This window comes from Prionailurus bengalensis, chromosome C1, assembly GCF_016509475.1.
Source record: "Prionailurus bengalensis isolate Pbe53 chromosome C1, Fcat_Pben_1.1_paternal_pri, whole genome shotgun sequence".
Lineage (NCBI taxonomy): Eukaryota > Metazoa > Chordata > Mammalia > Carnivora > Felidae > Prionailurus > Prionailurus bengalensis.
Window position 1 is genome coordinate 111,911,450 of NC_057345.1, and position 27,066 is coordinate 111,938,515.

Genomic DNA, 27,066 nt, shown 5'->3' on the forward strand with positions numbered 1-27,066 from the left:
TTATTTGAGTCCTCTCTTTTTCTTTGGCAGTCTAGCTAAATATTTGTTGAATTTATCTTTTCAAAGACATAGTTCTTAGTTTCATTTACCCTTTCAATAGTCTTTTTACTCTCTTTTATTTATTTCCTTTCTGATCTTTGTTATTTCCTTCCTTCTACTAACTTTGGGCTTTGTTCTTTTTTTAGTTTTTAAGGTGTAAAGTTAGGTTGGTTGAGCTCTTTCTTGTTTGTTGAGGTAGGTATTTATCACTGTGAACTTCCCTCTTAAGACTGTTTTTTCTGCATTCCATAAGTTTTGGTATGTTGTATTTCCATTTTCATTCGAGTCAAGGTATTTTTTTCTTTCTCTTGATTTCTTCTTTGACTCCTTGGTTGTTCAGTATCACATTGTTTAATCTCCACATTTTTGTGAATTTTCCAGACCTCTTCTTATAGTTGATTCCTAGTCTTCTACCATTGTGGTCAAAAAAGATGCTTGATATGATTTCAATCTTCTTAAATTTATTAAGATTTATTTTGAGTCCTAGCATATAATCTATCCTGGAGAATGTACCATGTGCACTTGAGAAGAATGTGTATTCTGTTGCATTTGGATGGAATGTTCTACATATGTCTGTTAAATTCATCTGGTTTAACATTTCATTTAAGGCCAATGTTTTCTTATTGACATTCTATTGGGATGATCTATCACATCGATGAAAGTGGGGTATTAAAGTTCTCTACTATTATTGCATTGCTGTCTATTTCTCCCTTTAGTTCTATTAATTTTTGCTATTATATATACATATATATACTTTTTTTAATGTTTATTTATTTTTGAGAGAGAGAGACAGAGCATGAGCTGGGGAGGGGCCGAGAGAGAAGGAGACACAGAATCTGAAGCAGGCTCCAGGTTCTAAACTGTCAGCACAGAGCCCGATGAGGGGCTCACACTCACAAACAGTAAGATCATTACCTGAGCTGAAGTCAGACACTTAACCAACTAAGCCACCCAGGCGCCCCTTTGCTTTATATATTTAGGTGCTCTGATGCTGGTGAATAAATATTTACAAATGTTATATCCTCTTGTTGGATTGACTCCTTTATTTTTATGTAATTTTTTTTTGTCTCTTAATACAGTCTTTATCCTAGAGTCTATTTTGTCTGATAAAACTACCCCAGCTTTCTTTTGGTTTCCATTTGTGTAGAATATGTTTCTCCAGCTCTTCACTTTCAGTCTATGTGTGTGCCCCTAAAGCTGAAATGAATTTCTTGTAGACAGCATAGATATCGGTCTGGTTTTTTAAGTCATTCGGTCATTTTATGTCTTTTTATTGGAGAATTTAGTTCATTTATGTTTAAAGTAATTAATGAAAGGTATGTACTTACTTTCATTTTGTTAATTGTTTTCTGGCTGGTTTGTAATTCCTTTGTTCCTTTCTTCTTTTGCTCTTTTCCTTTGTAACTTGATCATTTTCTGTAGTGGTATGCTTAGATTCTTTTCTCTTTACCTTTTGTGTATCTACTGTAGGTTTGAGTTTTGTGGTTACCATAAGGCTTACATAAAACAAATTGTATTTGTTACAACATATTTTAAGTTGATAACAACTTGAGGTTGAATACATTCTAAAGCTCTACTTTTTTACTCACCCATCCACCACATTTTATGTTGGGGGGTGGTCACAATTCACATCTTTTTTTATCTTGTATATCCATTAACTATTGAAATTATATTTTTACTACTTTTGTCTTTTAACCTTTAGAGTAGCTTTAAGTGATTAACTCACCACTTTTACATTATTCCAAATTTTACTATAATATTTAACTTTACCAGTGAGATTTTTACCTTTATATACTTTTCTGTTACTAACTAGTGCCCTTTTGTTCCAGCTTAAAGAAATCCTTTTCACCTAAAAAATGTCCCTATAAGGCTAGTCTAATGGGATGAATTCCTTTAGCTTTTGCATGTGTGGAAAACTATCTCTCCTTCAATTGTGAAGGACAACTTTTCCAAATAGAGTATTCTTGGTTGGCAGTGTTTTTTTTTTTTTAAGTTTATTTACTTATTTAGAGAGAGAGAGAGAGAGAGTGCAAGTGTGGGGAAGGAGCAGAGAGAGAGAGGGAGGGAGAGAATCCCAAGCAGGCTCTGCAATGTCAGCGCAGAGCCTGATGTGGGGCTCAAACTAACAAACCATGAGATCATGACCTGAGCCAAAGTCAGATGCTTAACTGACTGAGCCACCCAGGCACCCCTCTTGGTTGGCAGTTTTTAACGCTCAGCACTTTGAATATATAGTGCCACTGCCATGTGGCCTGCAATGTTTCTAATGAAAAATCTGCTTGTAGTTTTATAGGGGTTCCATTATACTTAACAAGTTGTTTTTCTCTTACTGCTCTTAAGATTCTCTCTCTATTGTTAACTTTTGACACTTTAATTGTAATATGTCTTGTTGTGGATCTTTTTGGATTTATCTTCTTTTGAAGTTCTAGGCTTCCTGGACCTGGATGTCTGTTTCTTCTCTCAGATTAGGAAACTTTTCAGCCTTTATTTCTTCAAATATGTTTTCTGCCTCATTCTCTCTCTGTCTCTCTCTCTCTCTTCTCCTTCTGGGACCCCTGTAATGCAAATTTTGTTCCTCTTGATGTTGTCCCATAGGTCCCTTACGCTGTCTTTGTTCTTTTTCACTCTTTCTTCTTTTTCCTGTTTGGATTGGCTGAGTTCCTTACCTTGTCTTTGATTCATTGACCTTGCATTTGATTCATTTCTTCCGCATCATCCAGTTTGCTGTTGAGCCTCTGTAGTGTATTTTTCAGGATGGTTATTGTATTCTGTAGCTCTATGACTTCTGTTTGGTACTTTTTAAAAATTTCTCTCTTTCTTGAAGTTCTCACTTTGTTCTTCTACTTTTGTCCCAAGTTCAGTGAGAATCTTTATGACCATTATTTTGAACTCTTTATCAGATAAATCACTTATCTCCATTTCATTAATGTATTTTTCTGAGGTTTTATCTTGTCCTTTCATTTAGAACATATTCCTATTTCTTTTTTTTAGGTTTATTTATTTATTTATTTTGAGAGAAAGAGAGAAAGAGAACAAGCCAGGGAGGGGCAGAGAGAGAGGGGGACAGCAGAGAGCCTGATGCTGGGCTCAAACTCATAAACCGTGAGATCATGACCTGAGCCAAATTTGGGCACTTAAATGACTGAGCCACCCAGGCACCCCCCTCTGTTTCTTCATTTTACTTTGCTATTTTTTGGTTTTTTACTTCACTCTTTGTTGGCTTTTATGCATTAAACATAACAGCTGCCTCTCCCAGCCTTGAAGGAGTGGCTTTGTGTGGGAGATGAACCTTATCATTTGACCCTGCCCTAGATATTAGTTGTCTCTCAAACCTCTGTAATTATCTAAGCAGCCTACTTTATTTTTAGTGGCTCCCAGTAGTTGAGGGTGTACCAAGACTGTCAGAGTCCCAAAGGCAAGGATTTCAGTCAGCACATAGATTCAGGTTGTTGGAAGCCAGACCCACAGGAAGCAGCTTTTAATGTTTGCAAATATGCCTTTTTTCAGAGGAAGACTAGGAGATGGTCATTTCTATCTGCTTCCTTTGTGCTGAGCCCTGGGGTGATAGCCAGTTAAGAGCTTTTCTTTTTTTGCTACTATCCCATTGAACCCATGAACACAAGCCCCACTGCCCACCAGAGCCATGCTGTCGAGGGATATATCTTCTGGGTAGCAGACACAAAAGCCAGGACATCTGACTTGTACACAAGTTCCTTTCTCAAAGACATGTACAATCCGGGGCTGAACAGAGGGAAAGCATAAAGAAGAGACATGTTGTCTTCCTTTGTCTCTGGAAAGGATTGCATTCAGCCCCTAGATATATGTTTAATTAAAAGCCTACGCATCAGGATACATCCATAGAAGTAAGCAGTTAGGACTTTCACAGATATCAACAGCCCAGAATGAGACAGAAGGAAAGCAAAAAGATGGTACCCACCAGCCTCTGTCCTCAGAGAACACCTCAGTAGGCTCCTTGATATGTGCCAAACCAGAAGCCTGACCTTTAGGCTGAAGCTTCGACACCTGTAATGGTCCTCTTTCACAGAAAGGCTGGGTATGTGTTTCATTCTAGTGTCTCTATGCTGTGCCCTGGGGGAGGACACTAGCCGAGAACTCTCTGTAGGACCCATGAGCATAAGCCCCACTGGCCATCAGAGCCAGGTGATCTAGAGGTGTCTTCTGGGTAGCAGCTGCAAAAATCAGGGTGCCAGATGAGGGTACAGGCTCCTTTTGGGGAGACAATGGTGAGCTGGAGCAAGGCAGAGGGAGAGTACAAAGACGGTGCCCATTGGCCTCTGTCTTTAGAAAGTATTTCAGCAAGCCCCTAGGCATGTGTTAAATTAGACATCTGCCCCTCAGGCCAGTGCTTTAGAATAGGCAAATACACCTCTTTTACAAAAAGTCTGGGCATTTTTCAGTCAGCTGCCTTTGTGCTGGGCTCTGGGGTGGATGAATCAGTGCATGAGAGCCCTTTAAGAATGGTTTCGTAGTTTGCTATAGCCTTGTGAGTCTTATGGACCCAAGCCACATTGGCTTTCAAAGCTAGATGTTTTGGAGGCTTATCACTCAAGGGCTGGTTCTAAATGTTGGGATGCCTGGCATGGAGTTCAGACCCTTCAGTCCTCAGGGAGAAGCTCAGGGTTTTGAGTTCCCTCCCGATTGTGAGTTGTTGCACCAGGGGTGGGATTAATGGCAAGACTGTGTCTCAGCTTCTCCTACCCACTTTGATGTGGATTTTTTTTTTCTTATTTGGGTGATGCACCAGAGTCATTCAGCTAGTTTTGGTTTGTTTTGTGTGTGTGTGTTTGTTTATTTTTCCCAGAGGAAATTTTTCCGTAGGTAGCTATAGATTCAGGGCATACATGGAAAAGAGTGACTTCAGTATCTTCCTCCATGCCATCTTGAAATGGAACCCCTGGTCCTCTCCATTCTTATCTTTTTGATGTGCACTTTCCACATCTACCTTGCTAGAGGTAGTCTTTTCAGGGCTGCATTTTCACTTTTGTTTCCCATCTCCTTTTCTCCATTTCTCCTTGTTACTACACTGATTTCTGCTCCTTTATCCATATTTCCTTCCCTCTTATTCTTTTGGGTTTGTGTTCCTTTTTCCAGCTCTATCTCAAGTAGAATTCTTGTGTCACTTGCTATATTTATTAGTTTGCCAAGGCTACTGAAACAAAGTACCACAAACCAAGCTGCCTAAGCACAGAAATGCACTGTCTCACAGTTTAGAGCCTAGAAGTCCCAGATCAAAGTGTCTGTGGGGTTGGTTCCTTCTGTTGGCTATGAGGAGAATCTATGCTTCTCCCCTAGCTTCTGGTGGCTTGCTGGCAATCTTTGGGGGTTCCTTGGCTTGTATGCACATCACCCTGATGTCTGACTTTGTGTTCACCTGGCATTCTCCTTGTGTGATCACATTGTTTTCCCTCTTGGTGTGTCTATATTCAAATTTCTCTCTTTTTATAGTAACACCAGTCATATCAAGGGTCCACCCTATCCCTGTATTGCCTCACCTTAATTACATCTGCAATGACCCTGTTTTCAAATAAGGTTACCTTCAGAGGTTGTGGGGAATTATGATTTCAACATTTAAATTTCAGGGTCAGGGGCCCAGTTCAACCTTTTGTTGGTGGTTAATTTTATGGGTCAACCTGGCTGGACCATAGTGCTCAGATATTTAGTCAAACATCATTCTGAATATTTTCTTTGAAGGGCATTTTTAGATGCAAGTAACATTTAAATTGGTAGATTGAGTAAAGCAGATTACCCTCCATAATGTGGGTGAGCCTCATTCAATCAGTCAAAGGCCTTAAAAGGACCAAGACTGACCTCTCCTGTGCAAAAAGGAATTCTGCCAGCAGATGGTCCTTGGACTAGATCTGCAATTCTTGGGGTGCCTGGGTGGCTCAGTCGGTTGAGCAGCTGACTTCAGCTCAGGTTGTGATCTCAAAGCTTGTGAGTTCAAGCCCCACATCAGGCTCTGTGCTGACAGCTCAGAGCCTGGAGCCTGCTTTGGATTCTGTGTCTCTCTCTCTCTCTCTGCCTCTCCGCCACTCACTGTCTCTCTCTGTCTCAAAAATAAATAAACATTAAAAAAAAAATTTCGATCTGCAATTTTTCCCTGAGCCTCCAGCCTGCAGTCTGTCCCATCAGATTTTGGACCAGCCAGGCCTCCATAATCACACAAGGCAATTTGTTAAAATCTCTCTCTGTTAACGTTTGTTTCTTGATAAGTATATTTGAAGATATAATTTCCCTCTATGCCTTGCTTTAGCTGTGTCCCACAATTTGGCATTCAATCTTACTATTTCTTCATTTTTTTAATGATTTTTTTTTACTAATATGTTAGTTTGAAAATGTACAAGATTTTAAAACATTTTTTGTGAATTTATATTTGCATTGCCTTTTGGCTAGAGGGGAGGTTCTAGATCATAGTGAGCCCTTGGAATTTAGTCAGGTTTCCTTCTGGCCCAGTATATTTTTATAAGTGTTTCTCATATGCTAAAAAAGAATCACTCAAGCTTATTAATTTTATTGCCCAGATATTCTACATAGCCACTTATTTTTTAATCTGTTTAATTTATTGGTTTCTGAGAGAGTTTTAAAAATCTCCAATACAATTGTTTCTTTTTTCCTGAACTTCTGTCAGTTGTTGGTTTATATATTTTGAGGTTATATTGTTAGAGGCACATACTATGATGATTACACGATTGATTCTTTCATCAGTATTTAATGTTCATCATTGGTGTTTAAGATATTTTCCCCTTGGTTTCCATTTTATCCATTATGAAAATCACTATCTTAGCTTTTTGTTCAAAATCATATGACTTTCTATTATTATATATGTTCAGTCTTTCAGTGTTTTTAAGTTGTGTGTAAATAATATATGGTCAGATTGATTTTTTTTAATTTGAGAGTTCTTTTACTTGATAAGTTTAACCTAATTACACTTATCGTTATTTCCATCTTATTCCATAGTTTCCATTTACTATACTTTCTTCTTGTCTCACTTTATAGTTCATGTCCATTTTGAGTTAGTTTTTGTACAAGGTGTGAAACTCAGATTCAGTTTCATTTTTTGGCCTATGGATGCCCCACTGTACCAGCTTCCTGTGAAAAGGCTCTTCTTCCTCAATCGAATTGCTTTTGCAGCTTTGTCAAAAGTCAGGTGGCCATAGTTGTATGTTTAACTTATATCGAAGTACTTCATTTTTTTTAGGGTGCTTGGAAGTGGTATTGTGGTTTTAATTTTGATTTTCACATAGTCATTGTTATTACACAGAAATGCAATGGATTTATGTGTGCTGCTTATTTATTTTTATTCTCCTTTGCTTTCTGTTGGACAGATCAAGTTTTCTCGCATTGATTTAAAAGCTGTATCTTTGTTCTTGTTTTGTTTGCCCTTAGGACCATTCCCAGAGATTTTAGATATTTGTTTTTATAATTTTCACGAGTTTCACTAGGGAGCAGGTCAGTAGAGCTCCTCAGGTCATACCAGAGCTTCCTCACCCAAGCTACCGTACTAGTTAACTGGCTTCACCGGAAGCTTGCCTGGGGCAAAGACGTCCAGCATGCTGTCACTCCCAATCCATTACATCCCACTGTGAGTGTCAGGGATGCTGGCTCAATGCATTCATCAGGAGGTGGTTCCAGCCGTGGGCCTGGCTTCCTCCCACTCCCTAGATGTCCCATCTACTACCCCTTTGCTGCATCTGTTAGGAGATGGATCCTGCAGGCCCCTTCTCAGGCACGCTTCCTGGGGTCTCTGGTCTATAATAAGCAGCTGTGGCTCTGACAAGCTGGGTATAACCACAAGTCAGGGCCTCCTTCACTATTGACTCACTTGTGCTGTCCTTTTTCAGATTGCTGGTCTTCATTGTCATTGGTACTGAGGCTCAGAACTAGGGCCTATCCAAGCAAAAATGGCCCTTAAAGGCCATCTGGTCCAGTGGCTTTCAACCCCAGCTACACTTTTAAATAAGCTGGGGAGTTTTTAAATTATCAATGTCAGGGTCCCCCACTCTAAATCAGTTAAACCAGAATCCCTGAGGGGGCAACTGGATGTTTGTAAAAATTCCCCAGGAGGCTCAAACGTACAGCCAGGATTGAGAACCATTTAATGTTGTCATTTAATCCCTTTATTTTACTGATGCCCAGAGAAGAGAATAGCTTGGCCACAGCTACACAAAGAGTTAGACTCGTTGTATGACTTTAGGCCAATTGTCTCAGCTTCGTCTCACCTCTGTCCCTCTTTATCAAGTACATCCTTACTTATTTCTCTGTCTCATCCAGGTATGCCTATAAGGCTGGCTCAACACAGAGCCGCCTACTTACTGCTATTCATGCTCATGTGAATTTTTTTTTTTTTTTGAGGGAGAGAAAGTGCACGCACACAAGTAGGGTAGAGGGGCAGAGGGGGAGAGAGAGAGAGAGAGAGAGGATCTTAAGCAGGCTCCACACTCAGTGCAGAGCCTGATACAGGGATGGATCCCACGACCCCGGGATCATGACCTGAATTGAAATCAAAAACCAGACACTCAACCAACTGAGCCACCCAGGCACCCCTTTGTGAAATTGTTCTTAAACAGCTTCCTCAGCTGTGAGCTCATTCTGAGCTGAACCAACACCTTCTGAGTCTCTGGCTACTTCCCCCACTGGGCTGATAATGGCCTCCATACCCAGCAAGTGCTCAACACAGCTGCCCTCCAAGAACAGTGGAGAACACACAGGGGCACAGCGGGGTTGGGAGTCAGGCCTAGATCTGAATCCTGATTCCACCATGTAACCCCTCCTAAACTTCAGTTTTCCCCTCTGTAATATGAGCTTAAAACCTCTACCTTCATTGTTGGGTGTACTGTAAAGCTCTGACTTCTAGATCTCTGCTTTGTGCAGTCTCCTTCCAAGGCCCTGGGAGGGGCTCCCACAGTTTTATGGTCATATTTTTTATTCTTTTTCATAAAGAGAGCTCCTCCCCCAAATGTTATCAGCCTCGGACCCCACCAAATTTGGCTCAGCTCTTCCCCGGCCCACAGAGCTGAAAAAGACTGTGTTCATAAAGTGTGGGACATGCAGTAGATGTTCCACAAATGTTACTTCCTTCAGAACAGCCCAGAAAAGGGACGCAAAGAGAGACAGAACTATAGCTGGTGTGCTTGTTACATGTCCCCTTTAATGTCTCAACTGTTGCATTCAGCCATCCAGCCCCCCCACCCACCCCGTTCCACGAGTGGCCTCTGGGTTCCAGACACAAGCCTGAGGGAAGCTAAGGCACCTGGCCCTCAAGCGAGGCCTCCTCAGCTCTAATGTGGCTGTGGATCCAGTCAAGGTAGCGGCTGACTTTAGTGTAAACACCATAATTGTGGAGGCGCCCACAGCCCTCGCCCCAGCTCACCAAGCCCACCAGGAACGAGGTGCCGCGGAAGGATGCAACCATAGGCCCCCCACTGTCACCCTCACAGGCATCCTGTGAGTCCCCAAGGATGCCCGCGCACAGCATGTTCTCAGAGATCATGTTGTGCATGGCATTGATGCACTCATTTTGAGGGACCACGGGGACCTTGATGAAGTTGAGGATGAAGGTGCGGTTTCTCTTGGCCTCGCTGCGATGGCCCCAGCCAGTCACCACCGTCTCCTGGCCAGCCTGGGTGAGCTCGCGCTCTGCAAGGCCACTGTCAGGGAGGCAGATGGGCACGATGGTCTGTGAGAGGATGGCGGGCTGGGCCAGGCGGAGCAGTGCGATGTCATTGTCTGAGGTGCTTCTGCTGTAGTTGGGATGCATGAGGACCTCCTTGATGTCCAGGTCCAACTCCCACTTCTCCCTGCGCCGCAGGTCATACTCCCCTATGGGGCAAGGGGGGCAGTTGGAGTGGTTGGGGGCAGCACCAGGGTCCACAGCTGGAGCGGACGTCACGCATCCCAGGCACTGCCATGGGCGCCACAAATCTCACATCCCTGCCAGGTGTCGTCTTAAAGGGGTGGAAGGCTGGTTGGAATTGAGGCCTCACTCGATGGGGCAGGGAGGCCTGGCAGCCATGGGCAGTGAGCAGGGAGGCCAGGGACACAGAGAGGAGCCACAAAGGGTGTGTGGAGCTACTGTGGTGCAGAGACACGCCTCTCCTGCCAGCTCTGCCGGCCTGAGAGCAACGCAGCGACAAGCAACTGGGGGGGAGCTGACAGGGCAAGAACAGCAAGACCCAAGACCCAGAGGGAAGAACCAACAGGACACAGGCTCTGCTGGGATCACACACCACAGATAAGATCCTCCCCAGCAAGTCTGATGGCTCCTGGAGGGGCAGGGGCAGGGGAGTTGGAGATTCTAAGCCCAGTGCCACTGGAGGCCACTGGCCATTGGTTGTGTGGCAGATTATTGCAGGAAATGTGAATTGGTCATTCTCAATACAGCTTTTCCTTCTTTTTTCCGCATGGACAGTGGAGAGCCCCTTCAGAAACTGGTACACAGTGGGGCCCAGACTCAGGGCCCTGGGGACCACTGCAGCTGCCTTGCTGTGGCAGATGCCAGAGTCTCTGCCACTCAACTCCATCAGCTTATCCGTCTGTGTGAAGCATGGCCCTGGAGCCAGGCCATGTAGATCCATTGTGGGTGTCTGTACCCGACAGCACTGGACGTCCACATAGCCTGCTCCATGTGAGTGGGAGTGAAGAGGCATGTGTGTGTGTGTATGTGTGTGTGAGACGCCCCCCTCACTTTGCAAACACATGTGTGTAAGCACCTGGGCACCAGATTTGAAGAGAATCCCCACCTGCCATATACCAGGTGTCACTGCATCTCAAATCCCACCAGGGGAGTGGCTTGGTCAGGGGAGCACTGAGGTCTCTTCTCCCCAGACACCTTCCGTGGAGCTCAAGCAGCCTCTTGTTCAAGCACCCCGAGGATCAGGGTCCCCAAACCTGGCCAGGCTGCTGGCACCACCCCTCCTGGAGGCCTCCGAGGCCCCTCCTGCCCAGCCCCAGTCCGTACCGAGCCTGACCATGAGCTTCTTAGAGTCCTCCATGCAGTGGGCCGCTGTCAGCACCCAGGACGTGTGGATGAGCACCGCCCCGCAGGCCAGCTTCTTCTTTGAGTCCAGCAGGATCACCTGGAATGGGAGTGGGCAGTGACATCACCACAACTACCCCTGACAGCTCCAGGACAGGGCCCATGGCGCGCAGCACAGCCGTGGTTCTCAAGCCTGAGGTGCTGGCTGCAAAAGTGGATCTTTCCTGTTCCCTGGTCACACAGGCACAGACCCACGGCCCTTTGCTGGCATTTTCTATTTCTGCCTGTTTTACAGAGTTGGCCTGTTGTAGGGCCTCTCCCCACCTTTGCCCATGCTGTTGCTGTAGTTATTCTCCACAGCACCCAGAGACTTCTACTCACCCTTGGGGCTCAGGCTGGGACTCAAGTCCCCTGAGGAGCCTTTCAAGCCTGAACGGGGATCCCTTGGGGTTCCATCAGGTCCTGTCCCACTGGCCATCCTGGCTTTGGTCCCATTGAGTCGCTGTGTTTAGGAGCCTGACCCTCCCAGAATCTTTGAGCTCCCCAAGGCCTGCCAATCCCCTGCTTATTGATTTCTGTACCATCCAATGCCTGGGACCAAGTAAGTGTTAGCACCCACGGTGAGGCTGGAGCGGTATTCAGGGTCAACCATCCCTCCCACCTCTCTCCCAAGCAGAACACCTCTCTCACCTCTCCTCTCCCACCTCTCACCTCTCCAAGCAAAACACCCTGGGCCTCCGCCTAAAATGCCACTGGCAGTGCATTATCTTTCTGGCTTTTTAGTAAAATGATGGCTTGCCTTCCTGTACGTCCACCACATGCCCCTGTGCTCAGCCCATCCAGCCCTGGCTGCTATCCCCCATCAAGTACCTCCAGCTTTCCCCCCAGCTTTCCCTGAAATGGCTCCGCCATTAGCACGGCCTCCCACCCCAAGCAAAAGCAGCATTTCCCCTCCCCATCTGGGCATCCTGAGTGGGGGAACTCCCAGCAGGGGATCTGTGATTCCTCACCCAAGAGGCTGCTTTTCCTCTCACCTGCCAGGGGCTCTCCCCCCATCCGGATAGCTTCCCATTGACGAGCCTTGGATCTATTTGGTCAGCTTGGCTTGTGTCACGTTTCACAGTCTTGCGCTTCTTCTCCATTCGCCTCCCTGGCCTCCCACAGGGGAACTTCACTGAAGTAGGGGAAGCTGGTGAGCTCCTGCTGGGTACTGCTCCCTGAGACTGCTCCCCCACCTTTGTCAACTTCCTGCCTGCAGCCTAGTTTGCCCCATTGTAGGGTAAAGGCATATGTGATGCTTAGGGACCCAGTTACAGTAACTTGAAAATCCCCTCTGTTTGACTCTGGCAAGAGTCAGATCAAGCAGCATCACTACCCATCCGTGTGTCCTTGGTCAGGTTGTTAAACTTCTCAGAATTCCCAGGGCCACTGGGAGTAATCCCTGAGATACATAAGTAAAGTCTCATGCTGGGATGCCACCAAGCTCTTAACACAGGTAAGAGATTATGGGGAGGAAGTGGTGGGCGTTCCTGGAGAGCCCCCAAAGTAGCTCTGAGCACAGTCGTGAGGTCCTCTGCCAAGGGGAGAGAGCATGTGATGGAGCATGGAGGGCTGGGAGGGCTGCCAGAGTCTGCTCATGATGGACCATGCATGCCAGGCTGAGAGATTTAGACTTGTAGGAGCAATGGGCAACCATCAGCAGGGGGATTGCATAGTGGCAGAGAATGGAGACAGCAGCAACAAAATTCCAGAAGCCAGACATGGTAGCTGACTTGGCTATCTGAGAAAGCAAAAATCTCAGCCAGTAATAGGGGATTCTAGGAGCTGACTGCTTTTATTACCAAACACCACCGCCCCCTGCCTCAGTGCTTCCGAATAACACAGTATAGGTAGGACTGCAGACAGAAATGCTGAGTTTGGAAAGGAAACTACTAAAGCCTTAGACCTCTGTGCCAACCCCCCAGTGGCTTGACTCTCTTCTCCAAGCCTGCAGAAGTCCATAGGGGTATTCTCTGCACAGGGGGAACCAGAGACTGTGCAGAGCCACAAGAAAGAGTGATGTGCAAGACTGACCAGAGGGAGTTACCCAGACATCTGCAGCTTCCCTGCTCCATTCCAGGGGGCTGGACTCTTCCCTGCTCTACTCCAGGGGGCTGGACAGCAGGCTGGACCCACCAAAACATGAACCTGGGGGATTCCTCTCAGGAAATAGCCTAAACACCTGAGGGGCTGGGCAGTAGGGATTCTGCCAGGTGACCTGGGCTTTCCAATGGCCTCACAGGAACACCCACAGGCCACCAGGTCCACCAGGCATTTCCTTGTAAGCTCCTGTGAATCTCTATTTCAAAATAAAAAGTGAGACATTTCTTCTAAGTAAATGGATTGGAATATAATGTTGTGGAACACTCCCTGAAAGAACACAAAGTCAAAGAAATGGAAAATAGAAGGATAATAAAATGAAAAGAGCAACCCAGAGGAAAAAGACCTGAATAATAGGATGTCCAAAAAGAGAGAACAGAGAAAGCAGCAGGGAGATTATCAAAGAAATAACTAAGGAAATGTGCCCTGAGGCCGAAGATATGGGTGCACCTAGGGCACTGTAGGTCGAATGACACAAGACCCATGGTGAGGAGCAACCTGCTAGAATTCATTATACCAGTTGTAAAACTCTCACTTCCTTGTACATATACAAAGTTGATAAAATGTATAAGAAGGAGAAGCCAGAGGTATAAGGGGAAATGGGATGCCAGACTGGACAAGGTGTCTTTAGAAAATAAAGCCAGTGGGACCTCATCAAAATAAAAAGCTTCTGCACAGTAAAGGAAATAATCAGCAAAACTAAAAGGCAACTGACAGAATGGGAGAAGATATTTGCAAACAACATATCAGATAAAGGGTTAGTATCCAAAAATCTATAAAGAATTTATCAAACCCAACACTCAAAAAACAAATAATCCAGTGAAGAAATGGGCAAAAGACATGAATAGACACTTCTCCAAAGAAGACATCCAGATGGCCAGCCGACGCATGAAAACATGCTCAACATCACTCATCATCAGGGAAATACAAATCAAAACCACAATGAGTTACCACCTCACACCTGTCAGAATGCTAACATTAACAACTCAGGAAACGACAGATGTTCGTGAGGATGTGGAGAAAGGGGAACTCTTTTGCACTTCTGGTGGGAATGCAAACTGGTGCAGCCACTCTGGAAAACAGTATGGAGGTTCCTCAAAAAATTAGAACTACCCTATGACGCAGCCATTGCACTACTAGGTATTTATCCTAGGGATACAGGAGTGCTGTTTTGAAGCGGCACATGCACCCCAATGTTTATAGCAGCGCTATTGACAATAGCCAAAGTATGGAAAGAGTCCAAATATCCATCAATGGATGAATGGATAAAGAAGATGTGGTATATATACACAAAGGAGAATTACTCAACAATCAAAAAGAATGAAATCTTGCCATTTGCAACAACATGGATGGAATTAGAGGGTATTATGCTAAGCGAAATAAGTCAGAGAAAGACAAATATATGACTTCACTCTATGAGGACTTTAAGATACAAAACAGATGAACATAAGGGAAGGGAAGCGAAAATAATATAAAAAGAGGGAGGGAGACAAAACATAAGAGACTCTTAAATATGGAGAACAGAGGGTTACTGGAGGGGTTGTGGGAAGGGGGATGGGCTAAATGGGTAAGGGGCATTAAGGAATCTACTCCTGAAATCATTGTTGCACTACCTGAAATCATTGTTGCACTATATGCTAAGTAACGTGGATGTAAATTAAAAAAATAAATTAAAAGAAAGAAAGAAAGAAAGAAAGAAAGAAAGAAAGAAAAAGAAAAAAAAAGAAAGGAAGGAAGGAAGGAAGGAAGGAAGAAAAAGAAAATAAAGCTAGCAGGAGTAGTGGAGGAAGATGCCAGAGGCCTGGCCGCCTACATCCGCTCACAGTTTGGGAGATGAGTGACTTATGGGCTCATGCTCCTCCAGGAAATTGTCCCCAAGGTGAGCAGGGGTACCTGGAGGGAGGCAGGTAAGTGAGGAAAAGAGCAGGTGGGGGCACCCCCCCAAATCTGGGACGGACCCCAGGACCGAGCACCCGGAGCAGGGGTGGCTCATTTCCTCGCTGGCTCCCCCGAAGCCTCCCCGGGCCGCCCCCTCCCCGGTTTGGGGGGCTCACCCGTGGGCTCGCACTGCAGGTGGTCGTCCCCCAGCTTGTAGCCCGGCGCGCAGCTGCAGCGGCGCCCGCCCTCCTCCTCCAAGCAGTAGTGCGCGCAGCCGCCGTTGTCCAGCGAGCAGTTGGAGAAGCTCACCTCTGCGCGGACAAGGGAGGGGGCGCCGGGAGGGCACGGTGGCGCGGCGCGACCGGCCCCCCCGCTCCGCCGGGGCCCCCTCCCTTTTCCCGCCCCCACCCTCTCCCCGCCCCGCGGGGCCCGACAGCTCGCCCATACCCCCTCCCCGCCTCCCCGCCCCCTACCGCGGCCGGCCCTCTCACCGTATAGGCAGAAGCGGCCCTCCCAGCCCGGGTCGCAGTCACAGCGGAAGGCGCTGATGCCGTCGATGCAATTGCCGTGCCCGCAACACGGGCTGTCGCACGGGTGATCAGGGGGTGGGGCTGCGCACTGGTCCTCGTCTGCGACACGGCGAAGGGGTGTCACTGGTGCCACCAGCCCGTCCCCGTCCCTCCTGCGGCCCAAAGAACCCGAGGGGGCACGGGCACAGCGGCCTGGGATGGAGAGCGCACTCACCGATGTACTTGGCCCAGAAGGCCAGCTGTGGAGAGAAGGAGCAGCATGAGGGGCCGTCAGCCCGTGTGTGCCTGGGGAGCCCGCGGGTCCCCTCCCGGGTTCCACCCAGGTGGGGCAGGGGAGGGAAAGGCTTGTCGGGCCGGTGGCCAGCCAGGGTAGGGCCACACTCCTCCTTGCCTGCACCTCCTTTGCCATCTCCACCCCACCTCCCATTCACCCCACCCTACCCCCTTTGCGTCTGGAAGCCTGCTCTCTGGACTGTCTGCTACCACAACAGCCTCTGTAGGGGAAGGGACCCCAAATCCCTCAGCAGGCTGCTCAGCCTCCTTCCTGCCCCCATCACTCCTTTAGGCTTTTCTGGACTTCTCATGCTCATGGCCTTTCCCTAAGCCAGCTTCTCAAAGTTGAGACCTTCTGGGTTAGATGCTGATTGCTGGTTCGGAAGGTCTGCTGGTCTAACCAAGTCCCTGCTGCTGGTCTGGGGCCACCACACCTGAGATCCACTGCAGGATGCTTAACACCAGCAGGCCCCTGCAGCAGTGGCTGTGCTCTGTGGGGCCTGGGAGATCTTAGGGTGAGGTGGGAGAGCCATGGGAGGGATGTGATCTGCTCAGATGGTGGCTGCAGAGAGTCCTTTGGGCGTCAGCCGAGGAAGCCATTTGGGAAAAGAGGCCGTGGGGATCTAGGCCATGAGGTAGCAGCCAAAGGGGCAGACCAGAGCTCCCCCTCAGCCTGGGAAGGCCCTACAGACAGCTCAGAAGGGGCCCCCTGGTGGCAGCACAACTCTTTGTCCTAGTAGTTCAAGTAGGCCGTTGGGGATGGAGGGTCTGAGTCCTGTATCAGAGAGCCACCTCTCTTACCAATCCATCCTTCTACCTTAGGGCCACCACAGAGCCCTGGGAGCCAGAGAGGACATGGGCTCTTCCCTCAGATCCCCTGAGCAATCAGATTTAGCCCCTTGAGAATTTGAACTGAGGCACAGAGCAAGTGCATGTGAACAGACATCAGAACAGACACCCTGATGGGCAGGTGCGTGGCTGGAAGCAGAGAAGGTGGCATTTTGGCCACAGAGAACAGGCGAGGCAGTAGTGGCCAGTGGCGAGTGGCCAGAGAGCGGGCTGAACTTCCTGCAGTGGGACTGTTGTCCCAGCCTAAGGCTTCCCCGACTCCCAAGAGGGCCTCAGCAGTGGAGCCCCAGCTTGCTCATACTGCAGGCCCCCGCTGGCCACCAGCCTACCCGCCCTATTCAGCCAGCGCTGCAGCCTTACTGTGTCATCCACATTTTGGAAAATCTCCTGGGCCTCCTCCAAGTCACAGATCTCCTCCACGCACTCCCGCTCCAGGCTGCCGGCCCGGAGCTCCTCCAGGAAAGTGTTGGCTCGCTTGCGGATCCGCAGCACCCGGTGGGAGAGCTCTCTGCTGGAGAACACTGAGTCTGGTTTGGGAGGAGGGGGAGCTCACTTTGGTGGAGGGGCCAGAGGTGGGTGGGTGCTGGGGTAGGGGCTGCACTGCAGGGAGCCCAGTGAAGCCAGGAGGGGTTTTGTCTCGGACCCTCCAGACTTAAGACCCCTTCTCCTCTGCCCTCTTCCTCCACAGGCAGCAGATGGCCGGCCTTGGAGGACAGAGGACTTGGCCACTCGTGTGCTGAGCCAGGCAGCCCTCCCTTGGGACCCAGCCTGAGCTCCATGTGTGACCTTGAGCGGGTGGCTTTGCCTCTCTAACCCTCAGTTTATTCATGCAAACATGAGGAATAATGGTGTCAGATGGCACAGGGCCTGACACAGAACTGAGCACCCAGTGCTACATGCTGCTGTTATTACCAAGACTGCAAAGTTCAGTCGGTGGCATTGCTCTCTGAGTACCCCTGTGCAACCCTGTGTTGATGCTGTCCCTCCTCCCTCCCCGCTCCTCCTTGACCTCCCTAGCAGGGAGGAGCACTTCCCAGCCTTCCCCTCAGGCAGGCACCACTGGAGGACTGCAGACCTGTCTCCAGAGCTCTGAGAGGTGTCTGTTGGGGACAGCTGGGATGGAAGGACCAGGTCAGGGAAGTGAGGAAGAGAGGCTGGAGGGGCTGATGCAAAGGCTAGGAAAGGAAGGCATCAGAGTCTGGATAGAGAAGCCAAGTGGACCACAGGTGGGAGTGAACCCCACCCCCCACCCCCCGACCCAGGCAGATGAGCAGCTCAAGAACAGGCACAAATGCCAACAGTAGCTGGTGTGCCTGGGGCGAGGGCGACACTGGCAACTCATTCCCTCTCAGGCCTCAGGAGGTGCCCTGGTTTCCTCCTGTTGGCTGTGGGGGCTGAAGGAGGGGTGGGGCAGGGCTGTCACCTCTCAGGTCACTGCCTTGGAGGAGAGGCCGCCCTGCAGCTGGGTGGGGTGGTGGCCAGGCCTGGCTTTGGCTGTTGAGGGAGCAAGTACTTGGGTGGAGGGGAAAGGCCCCGGGGGACTCTGTGGTCTACTCCCAGGCTGGAGGAAGGAGCTTTGGGGCATGACCCCCAGGGCTAACTGCGTCACAACAGTAGTCTGCTGTCACAGCTCCCCCCCACACCCCGCAGCCTCCACCTGCCAGGGAGTAGCTGCTGGGTTCCAACAGCTGGCCTGCAGGGGACTGTCAGTCACTTCCTCCCCATGTGTGCCTCTCACCTCCCCATGAGGCCCAGAGGAGATGCTGTGCGGTGTGAGGGCCTTGTGGGGCCCAAGAGGGCCTATGAAGACCCGGAGGGTCCCAGGGAGGGAGTAGCGTGGCCTTACCAGGAGGAGCTGGTGTGGCGGAAGTTCCCCAGATGGTCACCAACAGGAAGAGGCTTGAGAGTTGCCACATTCTGAAGTTGCTGACACCTGTCTGAGGAGGACTCCTGAGCTTCCAGAAGCCCCACCAGCCCTGCTCTGCCTGCTGGCCGGCCCCCCAAATGGCAGCTGAATGCAAGGACTGAGGCTGGGGGGGGTGGGTCCCTGTTCCCTAGACAGAGAACCACTGGCACCTCAGTGTCCTTGCCTATGTGGGGCTAAGGTAACAGCATTTCCACAGAGTCTGAGGGATGAAGAGAAAAGGAAGAAAGGGCATGGAGTCCTGGGGAAGATCAAAGGTGACTCAGCACAAAAGGGCCACGGCAGCTGAGCCCAGAATGTTTCTGCCCTTCCTTGTCCTGTTCTTTGGTGAGGGTTAGGGGGTGGTGCCGTTGCTGATCTGATGGCCAGGCTAACATTTATTGGACATTCGTGGTGTTTTCCCAGCAATTGGTACATGGTTCAGAAGCCAGGCCACCAAGTCAGACCACTTGGTGCAAATCCCAGCTCCGGGACAGCAATACTGGGCAGGATACCTAACTGCTCCTTGTCTCAGTTTCCTCATTTGTAAAATGGTTAGAAAAGCTGTCATTTCTGCCTTATTGGGGTTACTGTGAGAATTAAATACAATGCTCTAAAGACAGGGTTTGTATACAGCAAACGCTCAGTAAATATCGGCTTAGACAAGTGAAGTAGCTTACTAAAAACCCGCAGCCAGGACACAGCAGAGCTAGGACCTAGCCCCAGGCCTAGAATCCTAGCCCCTGCCCCAAACTACCGGCTGCCCTACAAAGCCCCAGAAGTAGCCCTGCCAGCTGGAAACCTAGGAGCGAGCCCTCCACTGCCTCCAAGCCCCAGGGGTAGGCCTGCCTGCCCCATCCGCAACCTCCCCCACTCCCTAGGTTTAGAGGTGGGGGTGAGGTGGGGGAGGACAGCTCCTGGGCTCCAAGCTGCCCCTGACATGTCCTTCGTCCCTGGAGGCCCTCTGACGACTTCTCCTTGCCTCAGAGTCTGGGAAGAAGGCCCCTTGGAACTGTGGCACCCAGGCCTGAGGAATGCCAGCAAGCACCCAGGCCGGCCTTGTGGCAGAGCCCTGATTTCCCATTAGCCCAAGCTCTAGCCAGCCTCTCGAACCCTGGCTGGAGGATTCAGACTTCACATCTGCCCATCCCTCCTCCACCCCCCTCACAGACCTGCCTCGAAGGGGACTTACTGGGGTGGGCCAGGGAGAAATTGCAAGGTCGCCGTCCTGCCGCCATGACAGTCTGGACCTCGAGTTAATCCATAACCGCAAATATTTGCTTGGCCCTCAGTGCTGAGGCCACCCCCTCCACAGATAAACAAACAGGCTCCCAGCTCAGGATGGCCTGGTTTGCCCAAAGCCCACCTTTGTCCACCAATTGGTGCCAACCAGGAGGGAGGGAGCACTTGTCAAGCTGTCTCCAGATGTGGTCTCATTTTGGCCTCACAGTGGCTGCCTAAAGGAGGGACCTTGTCCTTATGTTGCAGATGGGGACATTTTTACCCAGATATATTGCAGTTTTCCCCAGACCAGTGCAATTGGTAATGATCCCATATTTCACCAAATCTAGGATGCCATTAACTGTAAGATACACCTATTTTATGTGCTAGTATAAAAGGGGGAAAAAAACACTGTCAATTACATAGTGATACACTATCCCAATTTCCAATTTTCGTGCTGAAAAGATAAGCCTCTCAGGGTCCCTACCACGTGAGTGCCAGGCACTGGGCTAGACCCTCAGCTCCAGTCACCCCTATAGCTGCCCCCTACAATGGCACATGGCTACTCTTATAATCTCTCCTTTGCAGATGAGGACACTCAGAAATCTCTTATTCGTTGCCCAAATTCACCAAGCTGCTAAGTGGCAGACCTGGAGTAGACTCAGGTCTTCCTGGCACCTCTTGGCTGCTTTTGTAAACAAGTGAGAAAAACAGACTGGGTCCCAGAAAGGCTGTTAGGATGCTGGGAAAGAGCCCTGGCGCTGGTCCTTAAGCCTTCCAACATTTATTAGGCATCTTGCTTCCCTGCATGCACCATATGGGACATGCACCCATTTTTCCCATATCCAACTGGCTACCGGAGGACTTGACCACACCCCTCAAAGCTGGAGCCCCTGCAGGGGGCATGTGACCCTGCCCCCGTTGACCTCTGGGACTGCACAGGAAAGTCACCTGACCCGGGGGTCGATCAGATTCTCTACCTCGGTCCCAGGAGTAGGGCCTCCGAACTCTCGTTCCACTGTGAGCACTGGCCTGGGCGTCCGTGTCTGGGCCTAAAGCAGAGGAAGCTGAGGAGGAGGAAGATACAGATGAGTGAGAGAGGCAGAGACAGGAGACCTTAGACACCCGGGAAGCTGAGGCAGCAGCAAGGCGAGGCCCCTACCTCCTGAGTGGGCACATCCTGGCTTTAGGCTCTTGAGGGTCCTCTCCTCTCCTAGGAAAACCCCCTTTTTCCTTAACTTCCCTTAAATTGACTGGGGCAGCTCTGGATCCTACCATGGGAGGCCACCTAGGCGGGTGCAGCACCATGCCTGGGCTGTGGGGCTACAAGCCCTCATGCTGCCCACACAGCCACTTGAGAAGGCAAAGAATGGGGTGAGGGGAAACCGGCACAAGCTGGGGTGGCCAGGGAAGGCTGCTGGAAGAGGTGGGAATTCAGCTGGAGGTCACAGGACTGGCAGGACCCTGGTAATGGAGGAAGGGCCCTCAGGAGGAGAGGGAGAGGGGGCAAGGAGACAAACAGCAGGGGAGGTGCTGGCATGGGGAGGGGTGGAAGGGAGGGGGAGGAGGAGGAGGGAGTAGAACTTGGAAGGGAACCTGTGGGAGTGGAGAGCCAGTGGCCATGTGGGAGGGTCTGTGGCAGCTGCTTTGAGAAGGGGACACGCGGTCCTCAGGACTCAGCAGGAAGCACGGAGACCATATGTTTGACCACATGAGAGGGTGGAGCGCGCCCCGTCCTTGCTCTGGTGTAGCCCTTCTAAGTGCACACTGTTCTAGGCTGGCCTTTCCTCCACTCCGCTTCCTGCTGCCCCCCAGCGCCAGGCACAGTGGGTGTTCACTGAGACCCCCCCTCCTTCCCTGCCCCACCAGACTCCTCACCTGCCACTTGTACCCCCCCCCCCCCCCCCCCCCCCCGCCCCAGCTAGCTAGCGAAGACGGTCATTGCCGGGTGAAGCCTACCTAGGGCGCCCACGCTGGTCCTGAACGTGGATAAGGGCCCCTGCCTGCTGTGCTCACGGCCCCACCCACCCGGAGGCCCAAAGCCCTGGCTCCCGGGAGAGCCAAGGCAGCTGCGGTGGGACAAGTGAAGGATGCAGGGACCTGCGGAGGCCCCGAAGGCTGCCCAGAGAAGGGCAGGAGGTGCTTCACGCTTGTCTGCCTGCTGGGGCACCACGGTGGGGGAGCCTGCCTCCTGGGCTCCTCGCTGGCTGGCAGCGCAGGGGACCCGGACGACCTCCCTGGAGGGAGGAGGGTCCCCACCATCAGCTAGTCCCTGAGTTGTGCTGGCTGAAAGGCCGCCATCACTTGAGGAGTGCTGCCGCGAAGCCAGGGGTCAGTGCTCCAGGAAACCGGTTTCCATCCGGGCCGCTCCTCTGGTCCTGAGGGAGGGTCCAGGCCGCTGTTCCAAGGGGCCGCCTGGCCTGGCTTGGGGGGCACTGCCGATTTGCCTTGTCGCCAACGGGGTGTTCCTTCCCAGGTGTGAGTCACTCCTGTTGGCCCGAAGTCAGGCTGACTCCAGATGCCACAGCATCACAGCCGTGAATCAGAGAGCGAGGAAGGACCTCCGTTGGCAGGGTATTCGCTGCATTTGTGAGGACACAGGCAGAGACAGGAGAAGCAAAGGTGTGTGGGGCGGGGCGGGGCGGGGCGGGATGGGGGTGGGGTGGCGCAAAACCATGAGATGGCCTCCAGCATGGTCATCCTCGGGGTCAGGCGCATACGGCTTTAAACTTCATCTTGGCTCCCTCAGCCTCAATTTCCACATCCGTAAAATGAGGCCAAGACTAGTGTGCACCTCAGGTGGTTGGTATGAGGATTGAATTAAATATTTTCTACAAGGTGGACAGAGACTTTGGTGATCAGTCAACACCAATGTCCTCTCTTGGCTCCCCCCAGTATCCTAGAGAGACAGCAAGGTGTCACAAGGTGTCACGTGAAGCTTGTGAGGATCAGAACCCTGGGGAAAGTGGGTGTCCCTGTTGATAAGTGCCTGTGAAGGTGTGCAGGAGGTGGGGCAGGAGAGGCAGGACAGGGAGAGGCAGGGACAGCTGCCCTGTGTGGGGCAGCTCAGCAGCGATGGGCTCAGAGCATCCAGAGGCCCCAATCTCCCCGGGGCTGGGGTGTACTCTTCCAGAGCACTGGCTCTGACTCTCTGACCTGCATGGGTGGCAGAACCCAACCTGAGCTACCCCTCCTGACCAGAGGGGCGGGATGGAGGCTCATGGGGCTGCTGCAGGCTCTCAGCCAGCTCCCTGGCGTCTTATCCCTTCCCTCCTGCAGGAAAACCTTGGAGCTGCTCAGGGCTCAGCCCAGGTCAGGCAGGGAAGAGAGAAACTGGACAGGCCCTGGGGAGCTCCCCTTTAACAAGTGGAGATGGACGGATGCAGCCTGATGTCAATGGCACAATGACTCACAGATTCTTTAAAAAAAAAAAAAAAAGTTTGAGGAATAATTTTCATACAATAAAGTTAGCTTTTTATAATTTTTTTAAACATTTATTTATTTTTGAGAGAGAGACAGTGCAAGTGGGGAAGGGGCAAGGAGATGGGGAGACACAGAATCCGAAGCAGGCTCCAGGCTCTGAGCTGTCTGCACAGATCCCGGCAAAGGCCTTGACCTCACGAATCGCAAGATCATGACCTGAGCCGAAGTCGGTCGCTTAACCGACTGAACCTCCCAGGCACCCCCGTTCTGTTTGTTTTGACAAATGTATGTAATAGTGTAACCACCACAATTATGATATGGGACATTTCTGTCACCCTGAAAATTCCCCTGTGCCCCACCAGCAGCCTCTGGCAAACCCTGATCTGGACTCTGTTGTTTTTTCTAGAATGGCATATAAATGGAGTCCTACAGTATGTAGACTTTACGACTGGCTTCTATCACTCAACATAAAATAAAGCTTTTGAGACTCTTCCATGTGGATATGGGTATCACTAGTTTCTGTAGCTGAGTAGTTTCCATTATATGGATATACCACAGTTGGTTACCCATTCACCACTTCTTGGCTATTATTTATTTTTCTTAATTTACATCCAAATTCGTTAGCATATAGTGCAACAATGATTTCAGGAGTAGATTCCTTAGTGAGTTCTTAGCTATTATTAATAAAACTTCTAGAACATTCATGTAGAGGACTTAGTGTGGCTATGTTTGCATTTTTCTTGGGCAAATATGTATAAATGGGACTGCTGAGTTGTTTGCATTTTTCTTGGGCAAATATGTATAAATGGGACCGCTGAGTTATGTGTAAGTACATGTTTACTTTTACTAAAAAACAAAAACAGGAGCACCTGGGCGGCTCAGTTGGTTACGTTTGACTCTTGATTTCCGCTCAGGTCAGGATCTCCTAGTTTGTGAGTTCAAGCCCCGCGTTGGGCTCCACAGAGCCTGCTTGGGATTTTCTCTCTCTCTCTCCCTCTGCCCCTCCCTCCCATCTCTCTCAAGAATAAATAAATACATTTAAAAAATACTGTTAAATAAAGTGGCCATACCATTTCGTGTTCCCACAAGCAAAATATGAGTGTTCTAGTTGTTCTGCATCCTTCCCAGAACTTGGCGTGGTCAGCTTTTGGTTTAATTTTGTTATTTTTAGTCATTCTACTGGTGTGTGGTAGTATTTCATTTCATTTCCCCGATCACTAATGATGCTAAGCATTAAAAAAAATAATTAAAAAAAATAGCTTGCTGGGATTTTGAATGGATTGAGTTGATTCTATAGAACAATCCGGGGAGAACAGACATCTTAAGAATGGTCTTCTGATCTATTAGTGTCGTATTTGTCCCCATTTACTTAGGTCTTTGTTAATTTCTCTCACCAGTGTTTGGTAGCTTTTAGCATATAGACCCTGAACATATTTTGTTAAATTTATCACTACTTATTTTGTGTTTTTAAAAATGCTATCATAAATGGCATTTTACATATTTGAATTTAAAACTGTGTGCTACTAGCATATAGAAATACAATTGATTTTTTTTATTGAGACTTTGTTCAGTTTTATTGAGATAAAACTAACATATAACATTATATTAAAGGCATACAATATGATTTAATATATGTATACATTGCAAAATGATCACCACAGTAAGTTTAGTTGACGTCCATCACCTCACATGGATATAATTTTTTTTCTTGTGATGAGAATTTTTTAAACCTACTGCCTTCGTGACTTTCATAAATACAATACAGAATGATTAGCTATGGTTACCATGTTGCACATTACATCCCCAGAACTTATTTATAGCTGGAAGTTTGTACCATTTGACCACTGTACCCCTCACCCCCACCTCTGGTAACCAATAATCTGTTTTTTTAATCTTTGAGTTCAGTTTTTTTAGATTCTACATGTAAGTGAGATCATACAGTATTTATCTTAGACTTATTTCCTGATTCGACAAGCATGTGCTGGGGTGACCAGCCATCCCAGTTTGTCTGGGACTGTCCCGATTTTAGCACCAGAAGTCCTACATCTGGTAAACTCTTCCCTGGGATGAGAAAAGTCCCAGTTTTCAGTGACAGATACAGAAGGTTAGGGAAAAGGTACAAAATGCAAAGGTGACCACAAAAAAGAGGGGCTGAAGGTGATACTGGTTGTTGTACCAAATGGACCCAGGACTCCCCCAGTATCTGCTGCTGACGAGGACAACCGTGACCTCTGCGACCTGCGGTTAATGATCACGCATCACCTATTATCACACCACCCTGGTGATGACCTAAGTGCACTGTAACTGGGAGCACAGACATCTGCTCTGCCTGTGAGTTAACTATCATGCTGTGTATCTAGACAGTGCTAGTTTGATCTTGACGTGGTGAATATCGTGACCATATTTTTTTTTAAGAGTTCAGATAATGAAAATGAGAATGATTACAATATCAATGCCAGCATGAACCAGACGCCACGGTTATTTGGAAAGCTAAGAGATTGTGTTATTTTAATGGCAGCTGGATAAGGGAGGTAAATCATCAAAAAGGGCATACTGCACCAAATGGAGAGAAGAATTTGGGAGTGAGCATGGTGGACAAAGGAATGTAAAAGATGATTCTCACAGGTCCTCAAGGAAACAGGCAAGTAATTCTAAATTAATCAAAAGAGGTTTTTTGGGTTTTTTTTTTTTTGGTCTCCCCCAAAGACCTCAATTCTCAATTGAAAATAGTGGCTGCTTGGGGCACCTGGGTGGCTCAGTCGGTTGAGCATCCAACTCGTGGTTTCAGCTTAGGTCATGATCCCAGGGTTGTGGGATGGAGCCCTGGATCAGGCTCCAAGCTGAGTGTGGAGCCTGCTTGGGATTCTCTCTTTCTCTCCCTCTGCCCCCTCTCCCCCTCAAATTAAAAAAAAAAAAAATAGTGGCTGCTGAATTAGCATGGGCGTACCATATGAATGAATATATTGCTCCTTTGATTGTTCTATGACACCGAGTAAAGTTACATTTCCTCATTCAGAGGCTGTACCTGAAATATCCTGTGGGTGAACCACAGATACAATTTTGATAACAGATGTGTTGCCCCTTTACAGGGCAACAATCATGCTTTCCATAGTATACAGAGGACTGAGTCCAACCATGGCAATAAAGAAAGGTTCTCCTACCTCTTAAGCACTTTGATTTGAAAAGTGGAGTTTCAAATGGTCTTTTTGATTTCCGGGAAGATTTTAATGAAACTTCAGGAAAAAAATTTTAAATGTTGATGATATACAAAGGAAGCACTGCTTCCCTGCACATTTGACAGACGGTGCGAATGTCAATTTTTGCAAATTCTGTTCAGGCTATGAACCATTACCAAAGAAAATGAAAAGGTCTTACCTGCCGAATGTCCTGCACACATGGGTAATGGAGTGTGGTTTGCTTCCTGTGATATTGAGGCTTTCCCAATGAAAGGTTTGGTTATTTCTCAGTTTCTTCAAAATATGCAAAAGCACTTAATGAGCTATTTGATGTTCTAGAAGTGGAAGGAGACGGTCTCCTTTACACATATGTGCCTATGAGAGGGCTGTCATCGCCGCCAGTCATGGAAGAGATCTTAAAAAGTTAGGCTACCATCAAATCATATTTTCAAAGTGTAGGACAAGAAGAATGTCCTCTAATTTGAAAACATATTGAGAATGAGAATGGAGAAAAGGATTGCATTCAAGTGGAAATTTACAAATGGTTCTTTCCAAAACTGATGATCTTTGAAGAGGCCAGAAGGATCCTGAAAAAGGATGAACTGACAACACCTGAGGTGTTCAATGTTCTGTGTAGGA

At 48.6% G+C, this 27,066-nt stretch overlaps 1 protein-coding gene across 3 annotated transcripts; it reads right to left on the bottom strand.

Annotated features, from left to right (window-relative positions):
* Positions 1–9,186: 9,186 nt before the first annotated feature.
* Positions 9,187–19,931, bottom strand: PROC (protein C, inactivator of coagulation factors Va and VIIIa). Of its 3 annotated transcripts, XM_043576473.1 has the most exons (9): positions 19,800–19,906; positions 18,551–18,637; positions 17,065–17,231; positions 15,797–15,821; positions 15,544–15,681; positions 15,229–15,363; positions 12,070–12,209; positions 11,018–11,135; positions 9,187–9,879 (listed from the first exon to the last, which is right to left on the bottom strand). In XM_043576473.1, exons 1-9 carry the CDS (start codon positions 19,843–19,845, stop codon positions 9,302–9,304), a joined length of 1,434 nt encoding a protein of 477 aa, XP_043432408.1. In that variant the 5' UTR covers positions 19,846–19,906; the 3' UTR covers positions 9,187–9,301. The 3 variants fall into 3 exon arrangements, with proteins under 3 accessions (XP_043432408.1, XP_043432407.1, XP_043432406.1); XM_043576472.1 differs by having other exon boundaries at positions 15,229–15,681; positions 18,551–18,641; positions 19,800–19,931; XM_043576471.1 differs by having other exon boundaries at positions 15,229–15,681; positions 19,800–19,907.
* Between the last annotated feature and the right edge of the window lie 7,135 nt (positions 19,932–27,066).